This window comes from Botrytis sinoallii (genome assembly GCF_014898435.1).
Source record: "Botrytis sinoallii strain Bc 23 chromosome Unknown BSIN_001, whole genome shotgun sequence".
Lineage (NCBI taxonomy): Eukaryota > Fungi > Ascomycota > Leotiomycetes > Helotiales > Sclerotiniaceae > Botrytis > Botrytis sinoallii.
In genome coordinates, this window is record NW_024066028.1 from 655,796 (window position 1) to 678,212 (window position 22,417).

The 22,417-nt window shown below is 43.4% G+C and overlaps 7 protein-coding genes across 7 annotated transcripts; 5 read left to right on the top strand and 2 right to left on the bottom strand.

Annotated features, from left to right (window-relative positions):
- Positions 1-1,162: 1,162 nt before the first annotated feature.
- On the top strand, positions 1,163-1,740 carry EAF02_000156 (uncharacterized protein; the record flags this gene model as incomplete). Its single annotated transcript, XM_038896204.1, has 2 exons — positions 1,163-1,389; positions 1,596-1,740. 2 exons carry the CDS (start codon positions 1,163-1,165, stop codon positions 1,738-1,740), a joined length of 372 nt encoding a protein of 123 aa, XP_038763063.1.
- A 4,542-nt stretch (positions 1,741-6,282) lies between these two features.
- On the top strand, positions 6,283-9,118 carry EAF02_000157 (uncharacterized protein). Its single transcript, XM_038896205.1, has 5 exons — positions 6,283-6,469; positions 6,599-6,806; positions 7,294-7,389; positions 7,441-7,517; positions 7,572-9,118. The coding sequence occupies exons 2-5, from the start codon at positions 6,690-6,692 to the stop codon at positions 8,860-8,862; spliced, it is 1,581 nt and encodes a 526-aa protein (XP_038763064.1). The 5' UTR covers positions 6,283-6,469; positions 6,599-6,689; the 3' UTR covers positions 8,863-9,118.
- Positions 9,119-9,377: 259 nt separating this feature from the next.
- On the top strand, positions 9,378-13,060 carry EAF02_000158 (uncharacterized protein). The gene is made up of 4 exons (XM_038896206.1): positions 9,378-9,956; positions 10,018-11,194; positions 11,261-11,813; positions 11,867-13,060. Exons 2-4 carry the CDS (start codon positions 10,320-10,322, stop codon positions 12,509-12,511), a joined length of 2,073 nt encoding a protein of 690 aa, XP_038763065.1. The 5' UTR covers positions 9,378-9,956; positions 10,018-10,319; the 3' UTR covers positions 12,512-13,060.
- A 326-nt stretch (positions 13,061-13,386) lies between these two features.
- Positions 13,387-16,183, bottom strand: EAF02_000159 (uncharacterized protein; the record flags this gene model as incomplete). The annotated part of the gene is made up of 2 exons (XM_038896207.1): positions 13,387-14,405; positions 14,458-16,183. 2 exons carry the CDS (start codon positions 16,181-16,183, stop codon positions 13,387-13,389), a joined length of 2,745 nt encoding a protein of 914 aa, XP_038763066.1.
- Positions 16,184-16,525: 342 nt separating this feature from the next.
- Positions 16,526-17,380, top strand: EAF02_000160 (uncharacterized protein). Its single transcript, XM_038896208.1, has 2 exons — positions 16,526-17,092; positions 17,145-17,380. The coding sequence occupies exons 1-2, from the start codon at positions 16,836-16,838 to the stop codon at positions 17,353-17,355; spliced, it is 468 nt and encodes a 155-aa protein (XP_038763067.1). The 5' UTR covers positions 16,526-16,835; the 3' UTR covers positions 17,356-17,380.
- An 868-nt stretch (positions 17,381-18,248) lies between these two features.
- EAF02_000161 (uncharacterized protein) lies at positions 18,249-18,533 on the bottom strand (the record flags this gene model as incomplete). The annotated part of the gene is made up of 1 exon (XM_038896209.1): positions 18,249-18,533. One exon carries the CDS (start codon positions 18,531-18,533, stop codon positions 18,249-18,251), a length of 285 nt encoding a protein of 94 aa, XP_038763068.1.
- A 527-nt stretch (positions 18,534-19,060) lies between these two features.
- Positions 19,061-22,165, top strand: EAF02_000162 (uncharacterized protein; the record flags this gene model as incomplete). Its single annotated transcript, XM_038896210.1, has 3 exons — positions 19,061-19,249; positions 19,302-19,630; positions 19,693-22,165. The coding sequence occupies 3 exons, from the start codon at positions 19,061-19,063 to the stop codon at positions 22,163-22,165; spliced, it is 2,991 nt and encodes a 996-aa protein (XP_038763069.1).
- Positions 22,166-22,417: the final 252 nt, after the last annotated feature.

Consider the following 22,417-nt stretch of genomic DNA (forward strand, 5'->3'; position numbering starts at 1 on the left):
TTCCTACGATTGATGGATTATGGCCTGGACTTTGAAGATTCAACGATATTGAGTGCTGCTTTTATGGTGGAGTGGCTGGGTTGTGTGTTTTGTAAGATTCAATTGATGTTATGTACGACAGCAGGACAGACAGTCTGCAGATGTAAATGATCAAAGTAAAGCAGCGTGCATTCATTCTTCATTCATTCCATTATCGACTATTGAAGGCTTGAAGACTTGAAGACTTGAAGAATTGAATTAAAAAAGGAAAGATCAAAGAACAAGACAAGCATTAAAACTCACGATTTGATAGTGGATCCATGATCCATCCCAAACCTTCCTGCAGCTGATGCAGCTGATGCAGCTGATGCAGTGCAGCTTTCACCTTTTTTTGTAAATTGTTCACATCCAGGGTTGCTTCCTGTTTGTACCGGTGAGTATGAGATAGAAGCCTGTACCGAGTACCTTAATAACAATTGTATTAAGCAGTTGGAAATCAGAACGGAACCGACTTTGCTTTTTCTTACAAACAATCCAGTTCATCTCATCTCTTTCCAGAAGTCGTTTCGTTTTGTTTTGTTTCGATTCGTCTCGTCCTGTCTTTTTGTTCACTCACTCACTCACTCACTCACTCACTCACTCACTCACTCACTCACTCACTCACTCACTCACTCACTCACTCACCCACCCACACACACTCTCTCTCTTTATTTACAAAACATTTGAATGTCAATCTGAAAGTTGAAGCTTGCTTTCTTTCTATATTTCACTCTTTTGTTATCCTACCGTCGTTCACTTTTTCCAGATTGGAAATCGCATTGATACAGAGATCAGATCAATTACACACACTCTTTGGAACTTTAAAGTAATTGAAGAAGGCACCGTGCCGCGACCTACCATACACATTCTTTCGTGTGGTGTTGAATATCTGGATTGGGTTAGAGACTAGTCTTGAACCATTACACTCACTTTCGCATTCGACTTAACAACCAAACTCAACTTTACAAATATTCCCAACCTCGAGATTATCCTTCTGAATATAAGAAAGGTCGCATGAAAGTCTACTTTTCAGTCAACTTCTGATCCGATCAAATAACTTTCCTCATCATCTCGACTCAACCAAGATATACGATATTTGAATCACAATCTTTTCCTTACTAGATACCCACTCTAATACAACAAAATGGGAGGCAAACCACGCAACTTCGGGATGAAGGAACATCGTCCTTCACCATTGAAACAAGAAGTCTCGCAAAGACCTATCTCTATGCAATCGCCCAGCATGGGTTTGGTGAGAGATCCCATGTTTTGGAAGAGGTTTTCGACGGCGGTACATATGTCGGAAGTGGACTTGAAGGAGTTGGAGAGTGGATTTGCTAGTGAGAGGGTGGAGAGAAAGGATTCTTATGGGTAGGTCTTCTTGATTTTTTTTTTGTGGATTGTTGATTTTTATGTCTTTTGTGGATTGTGGGTTGGAGAGTAGGGAGATGGGAGATGAGGTTGAGGTTGAGGAAGAATTAAGTAATTGGACGGATGAACCGGAGTATATGGGTACAGAGGATTGTAATAGAGGATTGGAATGAAGGATTTTTGCTAATCATACTGTGTGGAAATAGCGGAGGTGAAGATTGGCTGGATCAACAGTATAAGGAGAAACGCCGATGTCGCTTCATCTGTATTGGAGTCACAATCTTGGTGTCTATTCTCGTGGCTGCTGCTGTGGTAGTGGTGTTGTATTTCACGGGAAGAATACACTTTTAATGTTGAGGCGCCTCAATGGAAAGGAAGGATGAATGAAACGAAGAAGGAAACTGACCTCTTCGGAACTACTTTTGACGATACGTAATGAAATGATACGACAATGATAATGGAATGGCACTTTAGATGGGAGGAAATAGAATTCGATTCGACAGGTTCGACGGCATGACAACAACGAACTCAATGGTGCAGATATCTACCGTGCGCGAACTTTTGCGAAGAATTACCTTGTTCCTACTTCGATTCGGAGGAACAAATGGTGAATGGATGGACGGATGAGCAGTTTGCAATAGGCGATGCGATGGAAAGTATGAGTATGTATGCATGGTTATATTTTGATATGTCTATCATACCGGAGTCTTAGGGAATATGGAATGGATCGCAAATTGTATCTGTCGCTATAAATTCACAATTGCTGAATGGGTCTATCGTCTATAATATCAATGCTCGATGTGCTTGGTTTTGATTGAGATGAATGTATGGAAGGATGGGTATGGAATGGGATGGGATGGATGGATGGGGCAGGACGGGGTGGAATGAAGAAAAGACAGTGCTAGGATTGATATTTGTATGTATACAGATATTGGTGACTGGCTACTGGCAGAATGGAGGGAAATAGATAGATAAAATTAAATCAAATCAATAACAAAAAACATGTTAAAACTTTATTGGAGGCGCGGAAAGAAACGCAGTGATTGGTATATTGGTCGTGTAGAATGTGTATTGGTGTTTGGATTTTGGATTGTTTTAAATAGATACTTTGATATACGGAGACTTCTAGAGATACTTTGATTATGAATACAGCTCTGAGAATTGAGAATTGAGAATTCTAAAATTGAATAGATTGGATTGGATTGGATTCGGTACTTTTTTCTGGAAGGATAGATGGAAGGAAGAAAGGAAGGAAAGATGAATTGTAGTTTATATGCCTTTCTAGGAAATTTCCAAATATACTCTGGAAAGTGAAAAAGATGGGGGATTTTGGGTGATGTGATGTGGTGATGGGATGGGATGGGATGTGATGTAGATTTTTAGGGGAGTGGGGGGGAGGAGGGAGAGGGGGAGGGAGGGAGGGAGGGAGTAAATGGGTTTTGTATTGAGAAGGGAAGAGATGAGAAGAGAAGAGAAGAGAATTGGATGCTTTGTATGGGTGAGATGGGGATGGAGAGGTGGTGAGATAGTGAGATTATGATATGGTGAGTTGGTGAGTTCTGAATCTGAATCTGGATTAGGATTAGGATTGGGAGTGAGTTGTAGGGTATGGTATTGTATTGTACATGGTATATGCTGTATATGGTATATGTTGTAGCTTGGAGGTGGGTAGGTAGGGTAGGTAGGGTAGGTAGGGTAGGTAGGGTAGGTAGGGTAGGTAGGGTAGGTAGGGTAGGTAGGGTAGGTAGGGTAGGTAGGGAGGTAGATAGATAGAGAGAGAGAGAGGGAGGGAGAGAGGGAGAGAGGGAGGGGGGAGGGATGGGGATAGAGGAATAGAGGCGACTGAACGAGGATTGAATGAATGAGGAATGAATAAGGAATGAATGAGGAATGAATAAGGAATGAATGAGGAATGAATAAGGAATGAATGAATGGATGGATCTATATGTACTCGTGATTTGGGGGTTATCGTATAATATAGTATAGGAGAGGAAAAGATGGATGGATGAATAGATGGATCTATACTTTGTATGTACGGGTATGGAGTATGGAGTGTGTAAATGTGGATGGATTATGATATTTGATAGTTGATAGTTGATAGTTGGTATTTGGTACGATATAGTGTTTGATCTTGGGGTGTTGGGGTGTTGGGGTGTATGTATTTATGTATTTATAGTTTCATAATTTTATAGGAGAGTATACGAAGTAGATAGGATAGATAGGATAGAAGTATGGATAGTATGGATAGGATAGAAGTATGGATAGTACATACCGGTAAGAGATGGAATAATTGGAAAAGGAGAGGAAGGGATAAGATAGACTAATAGGCGAAAGAGCGGTCAGGTCAAGTCAGTTGGCTCGGTTCGGTTCAACCTGGTTGGGGAGAAGAAGGGGATGGGTTCTCCTATACCTAGGTAGCTATATATCATGCGTGCGTGTGCACTGTGTACGAAGTATGCACCGTACATTGTAACCCATAGACCGAGTATCAATTCTCAAGACGTGGTGAATGTGCTTCGTATCTACCTAGAAGGTACCTACTACCTATGGATGTAGGAAATAGGGATTTTTCTGGATTTTTCAATGGGGCCGCTGGTGGGGGAAGCGGGACGGGGGACGGGGTATGTATTTGCTATTGCGATTGCTATCCAACTATACGAATGATTGAATGGAAACTTGAAAGAACACGTCTTTAATGTCTCAATGTCTCATTTGATGTTGGGGATGTGTGTGCGTGTGTATGTGTATGAAGGAATCACGGAAGAAGACCGCTTCGGACCATACCGATTACTGTGTGTGTGTGTGTGTCTGTGAAGCACTGAAGCTTTGAAGTTTGAGATGGGACTACGTGTTAGGTTTGTAGAAGGAGTGGGTGGGTGGGTTTGTATGCAAAGGGGGGTCCGATGTATCATGTAGGCACGTTGGTTGCAAGGGGGGTGTGTACTAAGGGTATTCCCTTTTGAGATATCGATCGCGCTTCTCGACCTAGAACTTGAAGGTATCGCAAGCTAGAAGCTGTGTGGAAGAATACCTAGGTACTCGCGAGAAGCTAGAAAGTCATCAAGCACACGTGATGAAGCTATTTCATGCACGACTTGAACCCGCCGAGCCTCGCATCTCATCTGTTGATTCGACGGATATTTATGCATGTCTCATCCTGAAATAAGATATGCAACAAAAAACGTTATCGGAAAGGAATATTGCGACTCATCGTGTGATATTTATCTTGAATATCACGTGGATCTATGATCTCTCCTTACTTTTGCGTGAGTTTGGGGTTGGTTGAACTTTTCCCGTTTGATTGATGATATAGATAGGTACTTTGGTAGATATGGATACTAGATAGATTACTTCCACTAGAAGCAATGTTGAGATGTTCAATGATTAATTCAGAATGATATGTTTTAGGTCATCGTAACACAAGATGGCTCGCTGGGTTCCTAGATAAGGCTGGGTGAGATGCAAATGATTTCTTACCGTTGAGAAACCCCACGTGGAAATTGTAGACATGAACATTGGAAGTTACCTATGTATGAAGTTGTCGTCCCTCCTTCGGATGCGACAAGAAGGTTGAAAGGAGATTCTGCAAATCTAACTTGGATTAACTTAAAGTCGCTAGCTGCTCGTATTGGGTTATCTTTTTGGCGTCGGAAATGTGCCACATTGACAATTTTGACAGTTCGTGTAAGTAATCTGAAATTTTTTGGTATGTTTTTGAGAAAATGGGACGGAAGCTAAAGGGAGCTATCGACCTGTGGCTTTCTCCAATGTACCGGACAGGGTAAAATATGTTGTGTAAGTGTGCTTTTACTTTAATTTCAGCCTTTTCGAACGGCTCATCATAGCACAGCGTAAAGTCCCCGGAAATTATAGAGAAAGTTGGTTGATGTTGATATACTTCGTACAGAGTAGATACTAATCAAAGTAGGGAGCTCCATCGGCTCCATTCACCAGGTGGTTGAAAGTTTAATACCGGTAACCCCCTCCGTGATCCTCAGAAAAGACTGGAAGCCATCGAGAAATGAATATTGTTACTGCACAATGTATTCCAAAATTCAATAACAATTGATGTTCATCTTTTGATCTTCTTAAATCTTTTGAATAAAATATGTTTTGGATTCAAATCCATGTTTGATGGTCTGTGACAAATCGAAACAGTGACATGTTGTCTTGATGTCGATTTTCCTTTTTTTTTCTTTTCAAGATTGTCATTCTGGTGTCTGGCTTTTCGTCAGGGTCGCAGGAACCCCTTTTTCTTCTCGACTGAGAGAACGGAAGATCCAAAGAAGAAGCCAAAGTGGAATCTAGAGCTGAAGCTCTCCATAGTAAAAATGATAGTTTGGGTCTTAGATCCATGGTGGAGATATCTGACCGCGATGAATATTCCACAAGAGCATAGTTGGGTAGAGCCGGACCGGGTCAATATGGACCAAGAGGTTAGATGGCTGTTAAATATAGAAACTTGGTACCTAACTTTGGTGACGATTGAAATATCATGGATGGCATTCTGTACGAGGGGAACCGTCAACAATCATATGAGAGAGAGAGAGTAACATGTTTCTTCCAAAGAGCATGTACCACGATGAAAAACCGGAAAAGGGTCGTCGTAACACCAATAATATCCAGAGCACATGTAGTTCTAGACGATCTGTAACTGTTGAATTCGTTCATTTATCCATGTCCTCAGGATTTCTTGCCACAACATGAATCTGTTCATGCAAAACCGTGGATTCTTTGGGTGGTAGATGTAACAACATTTCACCGGGAGGACGAATGAGACGAAAATGGTGATGATCCTGGTATGAAAGCACCCCTCTTATTAGCCAACCTGGTAATCAACTGCCCAGCCCCTCAACCTTTCCCCGAACACAATTTATATTATTTCTCTTCCTAATTTCAAAGCTAAGAGGAACCAACCCATTACCTATGTAGACTACGAGCACTACGACCACCACGAGGCACCATCTGAACGTATATAAAGGAGTCAACATTTCCATCCGGACACTCTTGCTTCTTTGACCTGACATCTTCTTTCGTGTGTTTATTGCGTGTAAATACCTTCTTGTCTTGAAATTCCAAAGTAAGTGGCCGAATCATCATTTCCTTGGCTTTGGCGGGGCACAACAACTTCATACCAGATTTCCCTGTCGTGCTAAATATTCACCGTGTTGATCTTATCGCCTAACTGACCTTCTCTTTCCTCTCATAGAAAGCTTAGATTGCTTCTCCTCTTCCATCACATACCCAACCATTTACTTCTTTTTACGAATCTTCGAATATCTTCCAAATCATAATACAAAATGGCAGCACAAGCATTGAAAAGCGCTCTCCCTTCCCACCTCAAGCCTTCGAGCTTATCTCCAAACGATAATGGCGAATTCGCCCGCAAGCACCATGGAAAGACACAATCACACATGGTATGTGCTGTCCTTTCATGAAATGTCAACTTTCACCATCTCTTTCGTTATAGATCACCTACAAAAGACCACGCATCTTCACCCTTCCAGGTGACAGAAGTGGGAATCTTCTGGTCTAAATAAACAAAATGCCAATATGCAAGATTCAATACTTCAAATAGGCTTTTGCCTTTACACACATAATGGCAGGAGATGAGTTTCTGTATCATCCAGTGGATGTCGCAAAATGCAAAGTCTTCAAATGACTCAAAAGTGGTGTTTGTATGTACCTGGAGTTTGCATGCATGTTGGAGCCAACTCGGAAGGGGCAAAGGTTCTTCACCACAGCAGTGTCGGAAAAGACATCGAATTTGACTCGACATTTGATCTAAACCCTCCTGTTGACTCACACCCTGCCATCTCCCTTTCGTTCATACCAGAGTCTCAAGATTTTAGCATACCTCCAACTATCGACTCTTCAGCTCTAATTAAACTAACAAACAACCAGGCTTTCGAGAACACCTCAACATCTGTAGCTGCCAGTCAGATGAGAAATGCTCTCAACAACCTCGCAGACACCGTTGAGGATCCCGAAGAGAAGAAGGTATATTCAAGCACGTTCCCGCAGACCCATCACATATCTAACGCCGTATAGCTCTTCGAGACCGAGATGGACAACTTCTTCGCTCTTTTCCGCAGATACTTGAACGATAAGGCAAAGGGAAACCAACTGTGAGTATCAGCCTCTTGGGTGTAACAGATACGTTTAGTCTAATGAAACAACAGTGACTGGGATCGTATTGCCCCACCTGCCCAGAACCAAGTCGTCGACTACAACTCGCTTGCAAACTCCGAGTCAGTTGGGTTCCTTAACAAATTGGCTGTTCTCAAGCTTAATGGAGGTCTTGGTACTTCCATGGGTTGTGTTGGTCCAAAATCAGTCATCGAAGTCCGTGATGGCATGTCCTTCCTCGATCTTTCCGTCCGACAAATCGAATACCTCAACCGCACATACAACGTCAACGTTCCCTTCGTCTTGATGAACTCGTTCAACACTGATGACGATACCTCAAACATCATCAAGAAATACGAGGGTCACAACATTGACATTCTTACATTCAACCAATCTCGATACCCAAGAATCTTGAAGGACTCCCTCCTTCCTGCACCAAAGACATTCGATTCCCAAATTTCTGACTGGTACCCACCAGGACACGGAGATGTTTTCGAGTCTCTCTACAACTCCGGCATTCTCGATACCCTCATCAAGAGAGGTGTTGAGATTGTTTTCCTTTCCAACGTTGACAACTTGGGTGCCGTTGTCGATCTCCGCATCTTGCAACACATGGTTGAGACCAAGTCTGAATATATCATGGAGTTGACCGACAAGACCAAGGCCGATGTTAAGGGTGGTACCATCATCGATTACGAAGGTTCCGTTCGTCTCCTCGAAATTGCTCAAGTACCAAAAGAGCACACCAACGAGTTCAAGTCTATCAAGAAATTCAAGTACTTCAACACCAACAACATCTGGTTGAACTTGCAAGCTGTTAAGCGTATTGTTGAGAACAACGAGCTCGAGATGGAGATCATTCCAAACAACAAATCCATCCCAGCCGATAAGAAGGGCGAGTCTGATGTCTCGATCGTTCAACTTGAGACTGCCGTCGGAGCTGCTATCCGTCATTTCCACAACGCTCACGGTGTCAACGTGCCCCGTAGACGTTTCTTGCCAGTCAAGACCTGCTCTGATTTGATGCTTGTTAAGTCGGACTTGTACTCTTTGAAGCACGGTCAACTCCAAATTGACCCCAGCCGTTTCGGTCCAGCTCCTTTGATCAAGCTTGGTAACGACTTCAAGAAGGTATCCGATTTCCAAAAGCGTATCAGCAGCATCCCAAGAATTCTTGAGCTTGATCACTTAACCATCACTGGAGCTGTCAACCTTGGCAGAGGTGTCACTCTCAAGGGTACTGTTATTATTGTAGCAACTGAAGGTCAAACCATCGACATTCCTCCCGGATCCATCTTGGAGAACGTTGTGGTACAAGGTTCCTTGAGACTTTTGGAGCATTAGAGGGTTACTGATTTACTTGCAATGAGCGATGGCCTTGGTGGATCTCCTGTTTATATGATCCACCATGCGGCATGAGTTATTACAGTTCGATGGTCTAGCATGGCATCTCTAGTACAATGAGTTAGTACCATACAGACTAGATGAGGAAAACCATTTCAAAGTTTTAGCACAATGATTGCGATTACAAAAATTTAATACCAAGATTCATAAAGATATCTCTCGATCCAATCTTTTCATGTTGTAATGTTGTGATTCGTGTTACTGGAGTAGTATTTTCTGCCTGCGTGACTTGCACGGTAGCAAGCATGCGTTGGCGAACTTATTTACACAAGTCTTAGTGAGTTGATTAACCAAACAACCGTTCGAGCATTCATTTGATGTTTGATATCTATTGATCCACAGAGAGGTGGGTAGCGCGCCTGGCAGACCGTAAAGCAAACGTGGGACGAAGGGAAGTCTGATATGATTTGATTCGTCTTGTAAATGAATAATCTTTTGGTGTAACCTTATCATGACTTTAAAGGAATGTTCAACTGCATTTTCTTTTCTGGATGCGAAACAAGTCATTCTCTCCCACTGAAAATATTTCCAAAAATTCACATCAAGATCAACCTTATATATTGTAACCGCCACACCCAACGAAGCCAAGGATATTTTATTCCCTGCAATATATTAAGCTTACGGAAATAGCCTATAGGTACCTCTTGTAACTCTTATCGCGATAACAATAGTCTGTTTGGACGATTGATGTACTACCACCACACCTCACTGGTCAAACATTATCCGTCTTGATACCAGTAGGTACACAGTTTGAAATACTTTGAGTTCCGCGAGAATTAATCGTAATTCTATTGCCATTTCGAACGGTTTGCTCGTCCTACGTGACAACGTATCAGAAGAATTTGATGTCAACGGGGAATCGAAAGGGAAGGGAAGACGACTCTGGACTGCTTGTTACGGTTAAACGGATTCGATCATTTGTTGGTTGAGTATTGGGATTGGCAAGTTGGTATTGAAAATTTGTCGCGCTTGGTGGTTTAATGGACTTGAGGGGAATTGATTTATAGAATATCAGTGAGTGTTCTCTGTTTGTGGTAGGTGAGATGTCATGGGTACTTGTGAGAGGATTGGAATTGTTAATGTGATGATCAATAGCTCGCGTGCAGCACAACTCACCCCGCCTCGACCTCGACGATTACTTGTAAATTTGATACAGCGAGAAGTAATATTCGTGAATGGGGCCAGGAAGGATTTGTGCGAAGGTCATACTGTGTTAGGGAATACTCTTATCCTCCAGACTAATTGCCGATACGGCGTTGGAATTCGCATTCTTAACAATATTTACAATCACATAATACAGTATCCGAAGCTATATACGGCCCCGAACTTTTATTAAACTACATCCTGCTGTTTCGACCTATCCTATTCCATCAAATCGTTATCAAAGTCCTAGAACAATGAATGATCAGTGGGTAACTTCTGCTGGGGGTCCATCCAGCGCTTCTGCTCCTCACACACCAGGGGATCGACCACTCAAGAGTCCTAGTCATTTTCCGCGGTCTCACTTCTATACCGAAGGCAGTGATTCAGGGGAGGACTCGCACATGCTGAGATTCATGGGTCCTTCTTCTTCCGAAGATAACTTCAATAGTCATGTTATGGTTGAGGTAGGCGATGAATCTGAGGGCGGAACTACTTCACAAATGAACCTAGTGAGTGGCCGACAAAATGATACAGAAGAAGAGATAGCAGCATTTGAAGGAACTATGGATGACCAGGCGACGCTTCGAATGAGTCGGGGAAGTGATGCTTCTAATTCTAGCGAGGGAAGTTCAGTCAGCAGTGTTAGACGAAGACAAAACGCGAGTCTCGGAAAAGCCCCCATGAGGGAAGACAGCTTAGGCTATAGTGTTTCTACTGCTGGCTATCAAGCAGACATGTCAACCACTTTAGATCGGGTTCCGAGCTCGTCCAGCTCTTCTCGACGAAATACAACGTCATCTAGGTTTGATCGCAGACCTTCCAATCAATCTTCGTCATCGAGGCGAACCTCAACTCAATCTAATAAGAGCAGACGAATATCCTCTTCTCCAAATTCTCTCGCGGAGCAGTCGCCAAGAAGCTCGGCTAATCTTACGAATTCACCTCCGGATGATGACGCCACACCAACTATATCTCGGTCCCCCTCGAGTGTTGTACAAAGGCAGACGAGAGATCGAGAATCTGCACGGAGCGAAGTTGTAGTTCCTAGATGGCAGCCGGACTCGGAGGTTATTCAATGTCCTATTTGTAATGCTTGGTTTGGTTGGCTAAACAGAAAGCATCACTGTCGGTATGTGAATTGACCCTTCTTACTGTACCTAGTGGTATTTTTTATTCACCTTATTAACTCTTGTAGAAAATGCGGCCGTGTGGTCTGCAACTCTTGTTCTCCGCATCGAATCACAATTCCCTATCAATACATCGTACAACCTCCAGACCATCCGTCCCCATACAATTCTGTGGCCTATAATCGTCTCCATGATCCACAGGGCGAAGGACGTACAAATACTTTAGAGTTTGGAGGAGGAGATAGAGTTCGTCTGTGTAACCCTTGTGTACCTGATCCGAACGTAGCTCCACTTCAAACCAACCAAACAGGTTCTAACACAGAACCTCGATACAACATTGGGCACCACGGCCGAACACGAAGTTCTATCGTTCCCTCTACGACTATTCCAGGAAGCCTACCAGCGGAGTCTCGATTTCGACTTGCGGATCATCGTTCACATACAATTCGTGATCAAAGTACTTCTAATAGATATTCACCATCCGGCATGAATCCCACTCCTAGAACAGCGGAAGAGTTTCAGACTTGGTACAGGGAGCGAGCTGGTCTGAGCTCTGGACAAAGTGTACGTTCAAGAAGCTCGACTGTTGCTGGAACTGGACGGGATGCAACTGAAGATATGGTAAGTTGTTGATTTGTCACGAAGAAAAATCAAATGCTAATTTTTTTTCATAGTTTACATTCCTCAGGAATGTGCGAGGCCCGTCCACTAGCGTTCAGACACCACCAAACGCTACTGTATCAACAGCAGCCAGGCAATATATTCCATCAGCAGAAGATTTGCGTACCCGTCCTTTACCACGACCACCTCAGATACAAGAGGAAGATGAATGTCCCATCTGTCATCATGAACTCCCTTCTAGAGCTCTCGTTAATTCCGAAACCCTTCGATCTGATCATATTATGTCCTGTATCGATCGCGCCACATCTAGGATGTTTATCGGTGCTCCAACCTCAACACCTTCCCCACCAATCCCGTCAACAACACGTCCGGCGCCACCTATCACGCAATCATCTACTCAGTCAACTTCCTCCCACGCTTCAACTTCTTCTACAGTAGCCGCACCTCCCCCTCTTGCATCAACCCCTTCAGCTGGCCCCTCTCAACCTCGACGCACAGGAGTATTTCCGTATATTGCTACGGAGAAAGATTGTCAAGACGATGCGGAATGTCAAATCTGTTTGGAGGAATACGAACCGGGATTGGAAATGGGACGATTGGAATGCTTTTGTAGGTTTCATTTGAGTTGTATCAGAAAATGGTTTGAGAAACATCCGGGAAGATGTCCGATGCATCAGCACGACGAATATGGATATTGAGAGAGATATGTCAAGTGTGGATATTTGGGAAATAGCAAAAGCAAAAGTGTTGTGGAAGTGAGATATTGACATATTAAGATTTAAAACGTTGTTCGATACAACGATATGATGTCAGATCAGAGATGGGATGTGGCCAATGTTAGCACAACAGCGAACATTCTTCTCCACTCACATCACCCACAGGAATCGAAGGAAACACACCCTCGCGGCGTCGGGATACTGAACTTATCATAAATATGGTACTACCATATAGCATGCACATTTATTCATTCATTGATTACATTGACGAAACGATTTTTTATGGGGCATGGTGTTTATAGAAGGCTGGGTCGGATTCGAATATGGATATGGGTATGGGTATGGATAGGGATACGGATATGGATACGGATATATGGATAAGACAAGGATACCAATCTTCATGACTCGTTGCTTATTTTACTGGCGTAGATAGATGAATGGAGATGTTATATTCTTTGTGATTGTTGATTTTTTTATGGTTGTGTATGTGTAATGTGTAATGTGTAATGTGTAATGTGTAATGTTCGATGTGTGAGGTGGTGAGTGATGAGTGGTGTGTGGTATGTTGGCTACGTAGATGGGTATAGGTATTGCGCTCGCGCTCATCCACATACACGTATACATGTCAAGGCTACTAAATAAACGAAATAGCTAGCTAGCTAACTGCTCCCAAAAAGTTCAAGAAATGTTTCTGTGTGCCATATCCACCCGTCGAAGTAAGTCATAGTGATAAATACAAAAAAAAAATGTGACTCTGCTTCTCGTCTTCAAGAGTCACACCTCCTCTCCCCCTTACCCACCAGAAGAAAAAGAGAAGAAAAGGGCCATCGAAAGCCCTGACATGCGGAACCGCACTCCTATAATGCACCTTCAAACCCCGGAACATTACCACCCATAAACTGACCAAAAATATCCTCGCCGAAGTAGTTCCCAATATCGCCAACGCCAAACGTGATACCCATTGCTTGTTCGAATCCATCGCCCATTGCAAAGCCTAGATCCATGCCTAAAGAAGGATCGATATTTCCAGATATGTCGCCGTAGCCTTGAAGCATTTGAGCATTCATGGGGTTTAAAGATGGGTCGTACGTGGGAGGATATGGCTGCTGCTGTTGTGCTGACCAGTCGTTTTGTTGAACTGCGTATTGGTTTTGGTTTTGAGCTTGATTTTGATTGTCGGGACGGGAACCACCGGAATTACCGGTTGCGACTTCGCTAAGAAGCTGGAGGGGTGTGTTCGCAGGGGCAGGACTGTAACCTGGTTTTCCGCTACGTTGTGAGCCCATTTGTTGAGCATTTTGATCTGGCTGGTTCGCAGCTTCTCCAGAATTGTCACCGGTAGATTTTGTAGAGTCGCCAGTCTCTAGATTTTGTGTAGGTGTCGATTTGCCCTCTCGTTGGCGATGGAACCAGGTTTTCAACATTATGAGAACCATCAAGAATTTCGCAGCGGGGCGAGATCTCTCATCTGCTGCAGAGGCACGGAATACCTCGACCAGACCGTCGAGATAGTGCTCCACTTTCATGTTATCCTTGATGAAAACCTTGCCCAACTCCCCGTTAGGGTTAGCTGCCGCAAAATACATCTTGATGAGGACCACGACAGCATAAGCCACTCTAACGAAGTGCGCAACAGGGAGACATCTAATGACATCAACTTCAAATTGCAGGAAAGTTTCAAAAATGCCATCGATGGATGTCAAACAACAGGAAAGAGCGGAAATATGAGCAGCAGTCAAGACATCCGGGCTCTCTGCAGGGCCATGTAAAGCTGCCTCAGTGAATGGTGGCTTGAACTCTTCAACGTTATGATCGACATGCATAGCGACTTCATGCATATAGAGGTTGATTACATGTTCCGTCAAGGTTAAAGATGCTATGTGACACTGTCAGTAATCAATTTTTAATTAATGGAGCTTACTACTTACGTGTTTGAACCTCGGGAGGTATGGACTTGCTCCATTTATCAAGCTCTTGTTCGAAACCTTTAAGAGCATACTGAACCTTTGGGTCGGCGATACTAATGCTTGCACTTGGGTCATCCATTGAAAATGATAGTCCAACTTCCTCGGCAATTCGTTGACTGAGAACCCATTGACATAACATGTTATCGGTAGGTGCTGCGTCTGGCGAGTTCTGAAGTACTTCAACAGATTCTGCCATAAATGGGGACCAACGAATAAGATTTGGTCGCCGTAAACCCATAGATGCATTACAACATAGAAAGTAACAACCCAACCACGTACGTCTTGATTCAACGGTTTCGGGGTCGGGATATGGTGTTCGACGCCACGGATGATCTCTCCACAATCCCGCGCTCTTCATTTTATCAGTTCTACCACTCTTTCCTTTCTTGCCCATTCCAATATCAATTGCCATGACTGCCGCGATGTGAATGAGTTGATAGAATTTTAGCTCTTCGAAATGTTCCGGTGGCCAATACCAGAGAGTGCTGACAAGAAGAGCTTGTATAAGCTCCAATGTCTTCTCGCCATTGCAAATGATGCGATCCGCATAGATACTCATCACTTCCTTCGTCAACTGTTTTTGAAGTGCTGGAAAATTTGTGCCCGAGCTAGCGCTCAAAATAGCTAAGAATAAAATTGGCTTTGTTTTGCGAATCTCAGAAGCAGTGGTACCTGCAGGAAAGATGACAGCTGGCATATGGGGGGCCATTCTTTCAACATAACAATTAAACATTTTGGTAGCAATTTCTGACGTTATCAATCCTCTATCTACCACATCTGCATATTCGTGGGAAGGGGTTTGCTTTAATTGCGCCTGCCATGATGCTTGATGAGCATTGGGGTCTGGAGTCTTCTGCCCCATGAAGTTAGTAGTCATGAAAGAGTCAGGTGGAGTACCATCTTGATTATCGGCATGCTTCCTCTTCTGACCTGCCATGACCATCGGGGGTGCAGATAATACCTGGCTCTCGGGCTGAGAAGCTTTGGGATAGTTGGACCAGTCGTTGGAGTTCATTCTCGATTCAGCAGGGCCTGAGTAAGGCGACGCGAAACCTCCATTTGTAACTTGCTCATATGGATTCTGTCTTGCTGAAAATTGCTGGCCCTGCTCCTCAAGACTAGATTCAGCACCATGCACTGTTGGTGTGGAAGCCGATTTCGTTGCTTGCAAGGTAGCTGTTAAAGCTTCGACCCTTTTCTCCAACTCGGCGACCCTGCTGTCTGCTTTCTTCTGTCTCTTTCGACTTGGTGCAGTAACGACGCATTGCCGATTAGCTTTGGTGCATCGTTTGCAAGGACCATCGAAATTGATCATATCGGGTTCGCATTTAACTTTCAATCCTCGACAAGCTTCGCACGCTCTTGATCGCTTTGGATCAACCGACGCGTCTCCCAGCATGTGTCCATCGTCTTGTGTGTGAGTGGCCGACTGGGGTGTTTGAGGCATGTAAATTTGAGATTGGTCTCCATCGTGAATAGGTTGATGATACTGTTGTAGCTGTGCAAGCTGTGTGGGTGATGGGCCAGATAATCGAGGTGCGCTTGCAGGAATTTGAGTGTTTAGATTATGAAGTTGGTGATGGGCTTCTGAATGTGGGTGCTGTTGAGGTTGCGCAAATGAATTTGTGTTAGATTCATCTCGAAGTCGAGGATCAATTTGACCCAGATTTAAAGGATTATTTTCCATTGCGATTGTTGATTTCGTGCCGACTGTCCGATCGGAGAGTTGTGATGCCGTGGATGCGATGGTCAAAAGAGCCGGTGTTGTAAATTTTAGCGCTAGTTCGAGTTCGAGGTAAGAGAAAAGCTGGGGAAGGAACAAAACAAAACAAATAAAACAAAACAGAATAATAATAACGATAATATACGTATGTATGGAGGGATTGTTTGTCATACGACTTTTTAGATTCAAGTTGTGGCCTGTTTTTATATGTAATCTGTATGGGAAAAAATTGTTTATTTATTTAAAGGAATTAAATTCCGTTTCTACATACAAGGTAGTATATGTGATAATTCATTGGTAGTCGTAGTAAAATCATCATAGCCATGAAGTTGGAGCGTATGCAAAGTACGACTCTACTTACTCAATTATATATAACTCATCCAGTTTCTTCCCCTCTTATTGTTTGCTTGAGAATCAGACATTCAAGAATACGACGACCTCTCACGAACAATTCATCGTCGGATGAGACTTCCTTGGTATAATTTCAAGCTACCTACTCTCCTCTACTCTATTTGACCTTGTCTTTCAGCCGGAAATCCTTAGTTGAGGGGCAACTCACAAAACTACCTCAAGTCGATGAACCTGATGGTCTCCAAGACCATTTGAGTATATATATATGATGGACACAAACACATCAAGTAGATTCGACGAGAACCAAACTTCAAATGATTTGCTCAATAGATGCTGGGGTCATCAAGACTGCTGGGATTGTTTGTCAGTAGGCCCTTGCTCGTGGTGTGCCGTATCCTCTACCTGCGTTCCAAATACATCTCCGATGAAGATCCTCGCACCTATTTTCAACAGTAATATTTGTCCTCTCTGGTCTGAACGATGGGAATTGAGAGCGAGACCTCTAGGTTGTCACGTTTCAACGTAAGTGGCGCTCAGGCCGATCCCATGTGTTTCAAGACTAATCGAGGTTCAGCATCACATTTTTGACATTTCTTGGATCAATTTATGGAACACTTTTGGCATTGGGGATTATCCTTCTCGTAATGAAGTGCTTGGGAACTGGAGAAACAAACCAAAGGTGGTGGAAGATATCGAGACAGTATCCATGGAGATTCTGGAAAAAGAAGGACTCGGGAGTGGTTGAGGCAGATGATTCCCCAGAATCTCGTCCATTATTAGAATAGATTTGGAGCAACGTATCTCAAATGAAGTGATGGCTTGGCCTATGGATACACAGTTCGATAATTAATTGGCTTCGTAGCTCTTTCCCCATTCTCTCTTGTCTTTTTCCCACTCTCAGATTCCTGCCCTATGATACCTGCCTTGGCTGACCCTTCATTAACGATTTGAGTATCTCTCTCTACAAATCCACATTGTAAAGTTCTTCGCCTTCTGGGTTTCATGTACCAATCTTCCACTTCCCCAGAGAGGTCCATTAAACACATCAGATTGGTGATATCACTACCCCTCTGCGATTATTTTCTCCCACGCGACACCCAGACCCCCCATTGGGTATTCCTACACTCCCTTCCATATCTATTCAGAGAATGTCTCATAATTCTTCTACCGATCCTGTTCCTCTCAGAATCGCTCTTCATGTTGGCCCTATGAGTTCTCACGCCCTCTTCCAGTCTCTGACCCTCCTGTGGCCTTCTCCCATGCAAATTCTGTTACCCTTCTATCTGCTAGACACCTTGCAGAACGATTCAACTCCTGATCTCACAAGAACAATTGGGATGATCCCCTGGGCCTGCAATAGTCGAAGACAGAACGTTCGTGATATAGCTCTCCTGTGTCCCCACTTTCTGCAAGAAATATAAGAGATTCATATATCTCCAGCACGTCGCTCAATATCTTCACCCAATTATCATGCATACAACGAAGCTGCATTTCGATGCCGCCCTGGCGAAAGGGTAAGCTCTTGGACTATTCGAGAGCAACCATGTATTCATTGAAAGTCAGATAATATTTTTGAAATTAAATGCGTAAATTAAATTTGCTAATAGAACGCAACAGAGACTTCACAGGGCTTTCAAATGAGGCATAAATGTTATCGAGTATCACAAATGGCACTCCTTTATCCAGAGCTCACTGGCGGAATAATGGCTACCTCATACCCATCTTTGATGATTACTTCCGTGCTATCAGAGCCTGTCTCTGGAACATCAACATACTCCAAGTTGATAGTCACTAGGCAACTGCGCAAGACATTGTCTTTCATTCCATTGTAGCGATCCTCTAAAGTCTCAAACAATCGTGAAAGAGGGAGAGGGGCAGAAAAAGTCTCGGAATCCTTTGAGGTGTATGAGCTAGCAGTAGCAAAATAAAGAACAGTGAATTGTCCTTCCTTGAAGTCAGACATGCTCTCCAAAAAAAATCTGTGAGAAACAATCATCAGTCAAAGGCCATGATCCAATAGGATACGAATGTGCAAGAAGTTATGAAAAGTCAGAGATCTTGGTGTAGACCACAGCGAGATATTGTCGAAACAATATATCTTCAGGTAATACATGCTAATTTTTGTTCATCATACCAAGTTGTATTGTAATAGAAAGACAAGCTTCCGAGTGATGCTAGACAGCTAGAAATGTATCTCACCTCAATATAATAGCTAAAGAGCTTCAATTCTTGTTGTGCCAGTATTATGAACTGATGGCTGGTGGGAAAGATTTACCAGTTGACGTTGTGCAGAGAAGAAAAAGTAGAAAATAAATACTGAGACTGTGCTCTAGAGGGAGCTTGGACCAGATTTTGATCATCTCACGTGCGAACGCGATAACGTCGTGTAAAACGTTATCTCAATGAATCGGAGAAATTTTGCCGATCAAATACCTCACATTTCCAAAAGTCTACATAAGTGCTTGCCAATTGTCACAGTGTGTGAAGACTATGTTGAGAACTTCCCAACTCTCAAGAAATAATGTGCGACCATTCGTTTGCTGGAAGTGTTGCGCAAACTTTAATTCCGGGGCAACAGTTGGAAGGCGACAACTGCTACAAGGCCTAGACGGAAATGGTCAATCGAGGCAAAAGACAATATTAAGGCGAGGTACGAAGTCGTTCAGCACCAGCCATGTAGTAAGTAACACTTTTCATTCGGTCAAATTTACTTTTCTGACTTAGTTTTCAGAGCCGAGCCGAAACAGAGACGCAAATTCGCAGACTTCCCGGTTTGTCTGATGTTTTGTACAGACGGAAGGAAGGGTTGGTGCCGCTTAGAAAGCGGCTAGAAGCGTGGGAGGCAGAGCATGCCAGTCAATATATTCCTGTCACAATCAATGACGATGCTTCACCCGGAAGTTTGGACAATGCCAGCAGTCGAATCCAGGATAACAAGTTCGAAATCGATGACGAAGAGGATGCAGTGCATGATGACATCTCGACTGTTAGATTTGATGATTTGGTCGATGTTGGAAGTAGGCGCGGGTTTTTGATTCCCGGGGATCTCGTTGAAGTTATGTGTGTTTACTCACTATATCCCCTTTCAGAATTTAGATGCAGAACTGACATAAGCCGACTAGTGGCAAAGGGCAGAGACAAGAACTTGCAATATATATACGCGATGTCGGCAGACTTGCCGAATTCTATACAATGTCTGGCACTTTGATTAAGGGCCCCATGAAAGCTACACACTTTTATGTACCAGGCTTCGTTAGCAACGATGAATTGAACACAATTCGACCTTTTCTATTATTGGCGGAAGCTGGACAATCGGATGGGTCAAATATACATAAATTAGATCAACAAATCCCTAGAGAAGCGACCAAGTCTATGTTGGAAAAGATGCATAGGTTCTGGGATGAATCTGAAGAGCTTTATCAAAGCACTTTTTCCAAGCTAGACCATGCTCACAATCTCGTTGCCAAAGATAAATCTTACCGGTATGCTACATTAATTGAGCTAGCCAATGAAATTATTCCTCAAAGCAATTCAAATGCAGGGAATGGTTCACCTTCATACCCTGTATTGTATGCTCTACATCGTTCCCTTATGCGCGATGAAATTGGGTTTCGACCACAATTGAGGGGGGCTACTAGAACCGGCGGACAGTACGAGATTAGCTCCAAAGCAGAGGTAAAGAATATCATGTACGTTGTCGAGGAAGTTCGCAAGCATCAAAAAGCCTCGGAGACGAGTTTGATGTTGAAAAAGAGATCTCTACTTAATTGGGTCAAAGATTGTCAGGGGGTTATAGACGAGAGTCGCAAATCACGTCAACTCACAACCCATGGTACCATTAGACCGTTAACTACATCGGATGAGAAAATAGATTTTCCACGCCAAGTTGGTAAATCGCCATATACAGAGTTTTTGAAGTCATGGGCGGCTTTCCGAACCATTGATCGCAACTCCACAATAAATTCAACGGGCTCCAGCCTTCTTCGAATCATAGCTCGATACGAGGATTTCCAATTGGATCAAAGCACTGCATGGACTTTCTTGCAAGAAATTGGTGAAATTCATCCCACAACGAACCGGGTAGCCTATGATCTTCGGGTTCATAATCACGGGTGCAACGATATTTCTCAGAAAGACTGTTTTACTTCTGAAGATAGTATGTCGGCTCTTCGAGAGGACTTCCATCTACCGGTTTACTGTATTGATTCTGTAGATGCTCATGAAGTTGATGATGGAGTATCAATAGAACGCACTGAAACACCAAACGAGTATTGGGTTCATGTTCATGCAGCCGATCCTGCATCACGATTGGAAGCAAAGGGTGAGTTTGCGGATGAGATTTCAGATCGTACTGAAACCATCTATTCGCCAAAAGAAGTGTACTTCTTATTGCCGCCTGATTTCGTGCAAAATAACCTCAGTCTCGACACTAATCGTCCGTCTTTGACGTTTAGCGCCAAGATGAATTTGAATGGTGACATACTGGATACAAGGATATCTCCACGCACCCTTTTAGATGTAAAATTCATGACACCCAAGGTAGTTGCTGAAGTCGTTAGCGGAAGTGATTCTACAGACTCCAATATCACTTCCACTTCCAGTACTGTTGGATCACCTATCGCCCATACTTCGGAGAAGAGGACTATGCTGTCAAGCCACCAGCTTTCTGACGAGCACAAGGAAGACCTTCGAATACTACACAGGATTGGTGATGCTCGACTCAAGCAACGTATAGCTCATGGTGGTGTTTCCATGAGCTCTGCCAATGTTAATGTATCAGTGTCGCCCACAGCGGGAACAATTCAATTGCAAAAAGAAGAATCTAGTAGTCCGGGTTCAAAAATAGACGCAGTTGCACCACTTATGTTGATCGCCGCAGAGGTCGCAGCGCGATGGTGCTACGATAGAGGGGTTCCAATTCCTTATCGTGTCACTCCTCGCAACACAAGCAAAAAAGATCCCTTGGAATTCTATAGGGAAGTCGTATTGCCTTCACTGGACGAGCATGGTCACCCTCCAGTTAATATTGCTCTGCAATATTTTCGATTACTTGGCACAATACTTCCATCCACTATCCCAGGCCCGCATGTGGCAGTCGGCGTCGAAATGATGGCCAAGTGTACAAGCCCTCTGCGCCGCTACGGTGATTTGCTACTCCATTGGCAAGTACAAGCTGCACTTCGGGAAGAAGCACGCTTAGGACATGATCTTAAAAATAACATTAAGGAAGATTTCCTTCCATTCACAAAAGCCGAGCTTGATCGCATCATTTCCCATCTTGATGCTCGCGAAAGAATGATTAAACAAGGCAACAGGGATTCTATTAGACATTGGCTATGTCACTTTCTGATTCGCGCATGGCAATTCAAAGAGGCTCCTCTTCCTCCTACCTTCAACTTTGTAGCCAGCGAAGATGTTACATACAGTAGCACATGGGGCAAGCTGAGCTTTTTTGATGCCCCTGCAAAATTGGTAGGATCTGAGACTTTTAATATTGAGAGTGTCAAAGCTGGCGATCTACTAGAAGTCGAATTGGAGGATATAAATGTATACTTACGCAGCATAACTGTCAAGGCGATTCGTCGTTTGTCATAATAATAAACATTTGCCCATCAAATCTGGTTGGATATATAGTCAAGAATTGATGCGACGTGTTCATTCGCTAAATCAGGTAGCCTTCTTCAAACTAGACCACCAATTGACAGGAACCATGTACGAAGCAGATGATTATGTTCCTGGCTATTGTTTCATGATCGTTGTTTGTTTGGCATTCAACCTCTTACAGGAATGTTATTGGCCACCAAGGGCACGTTTTTTACATTCCACAGGCAATCTCCTACCATTTCT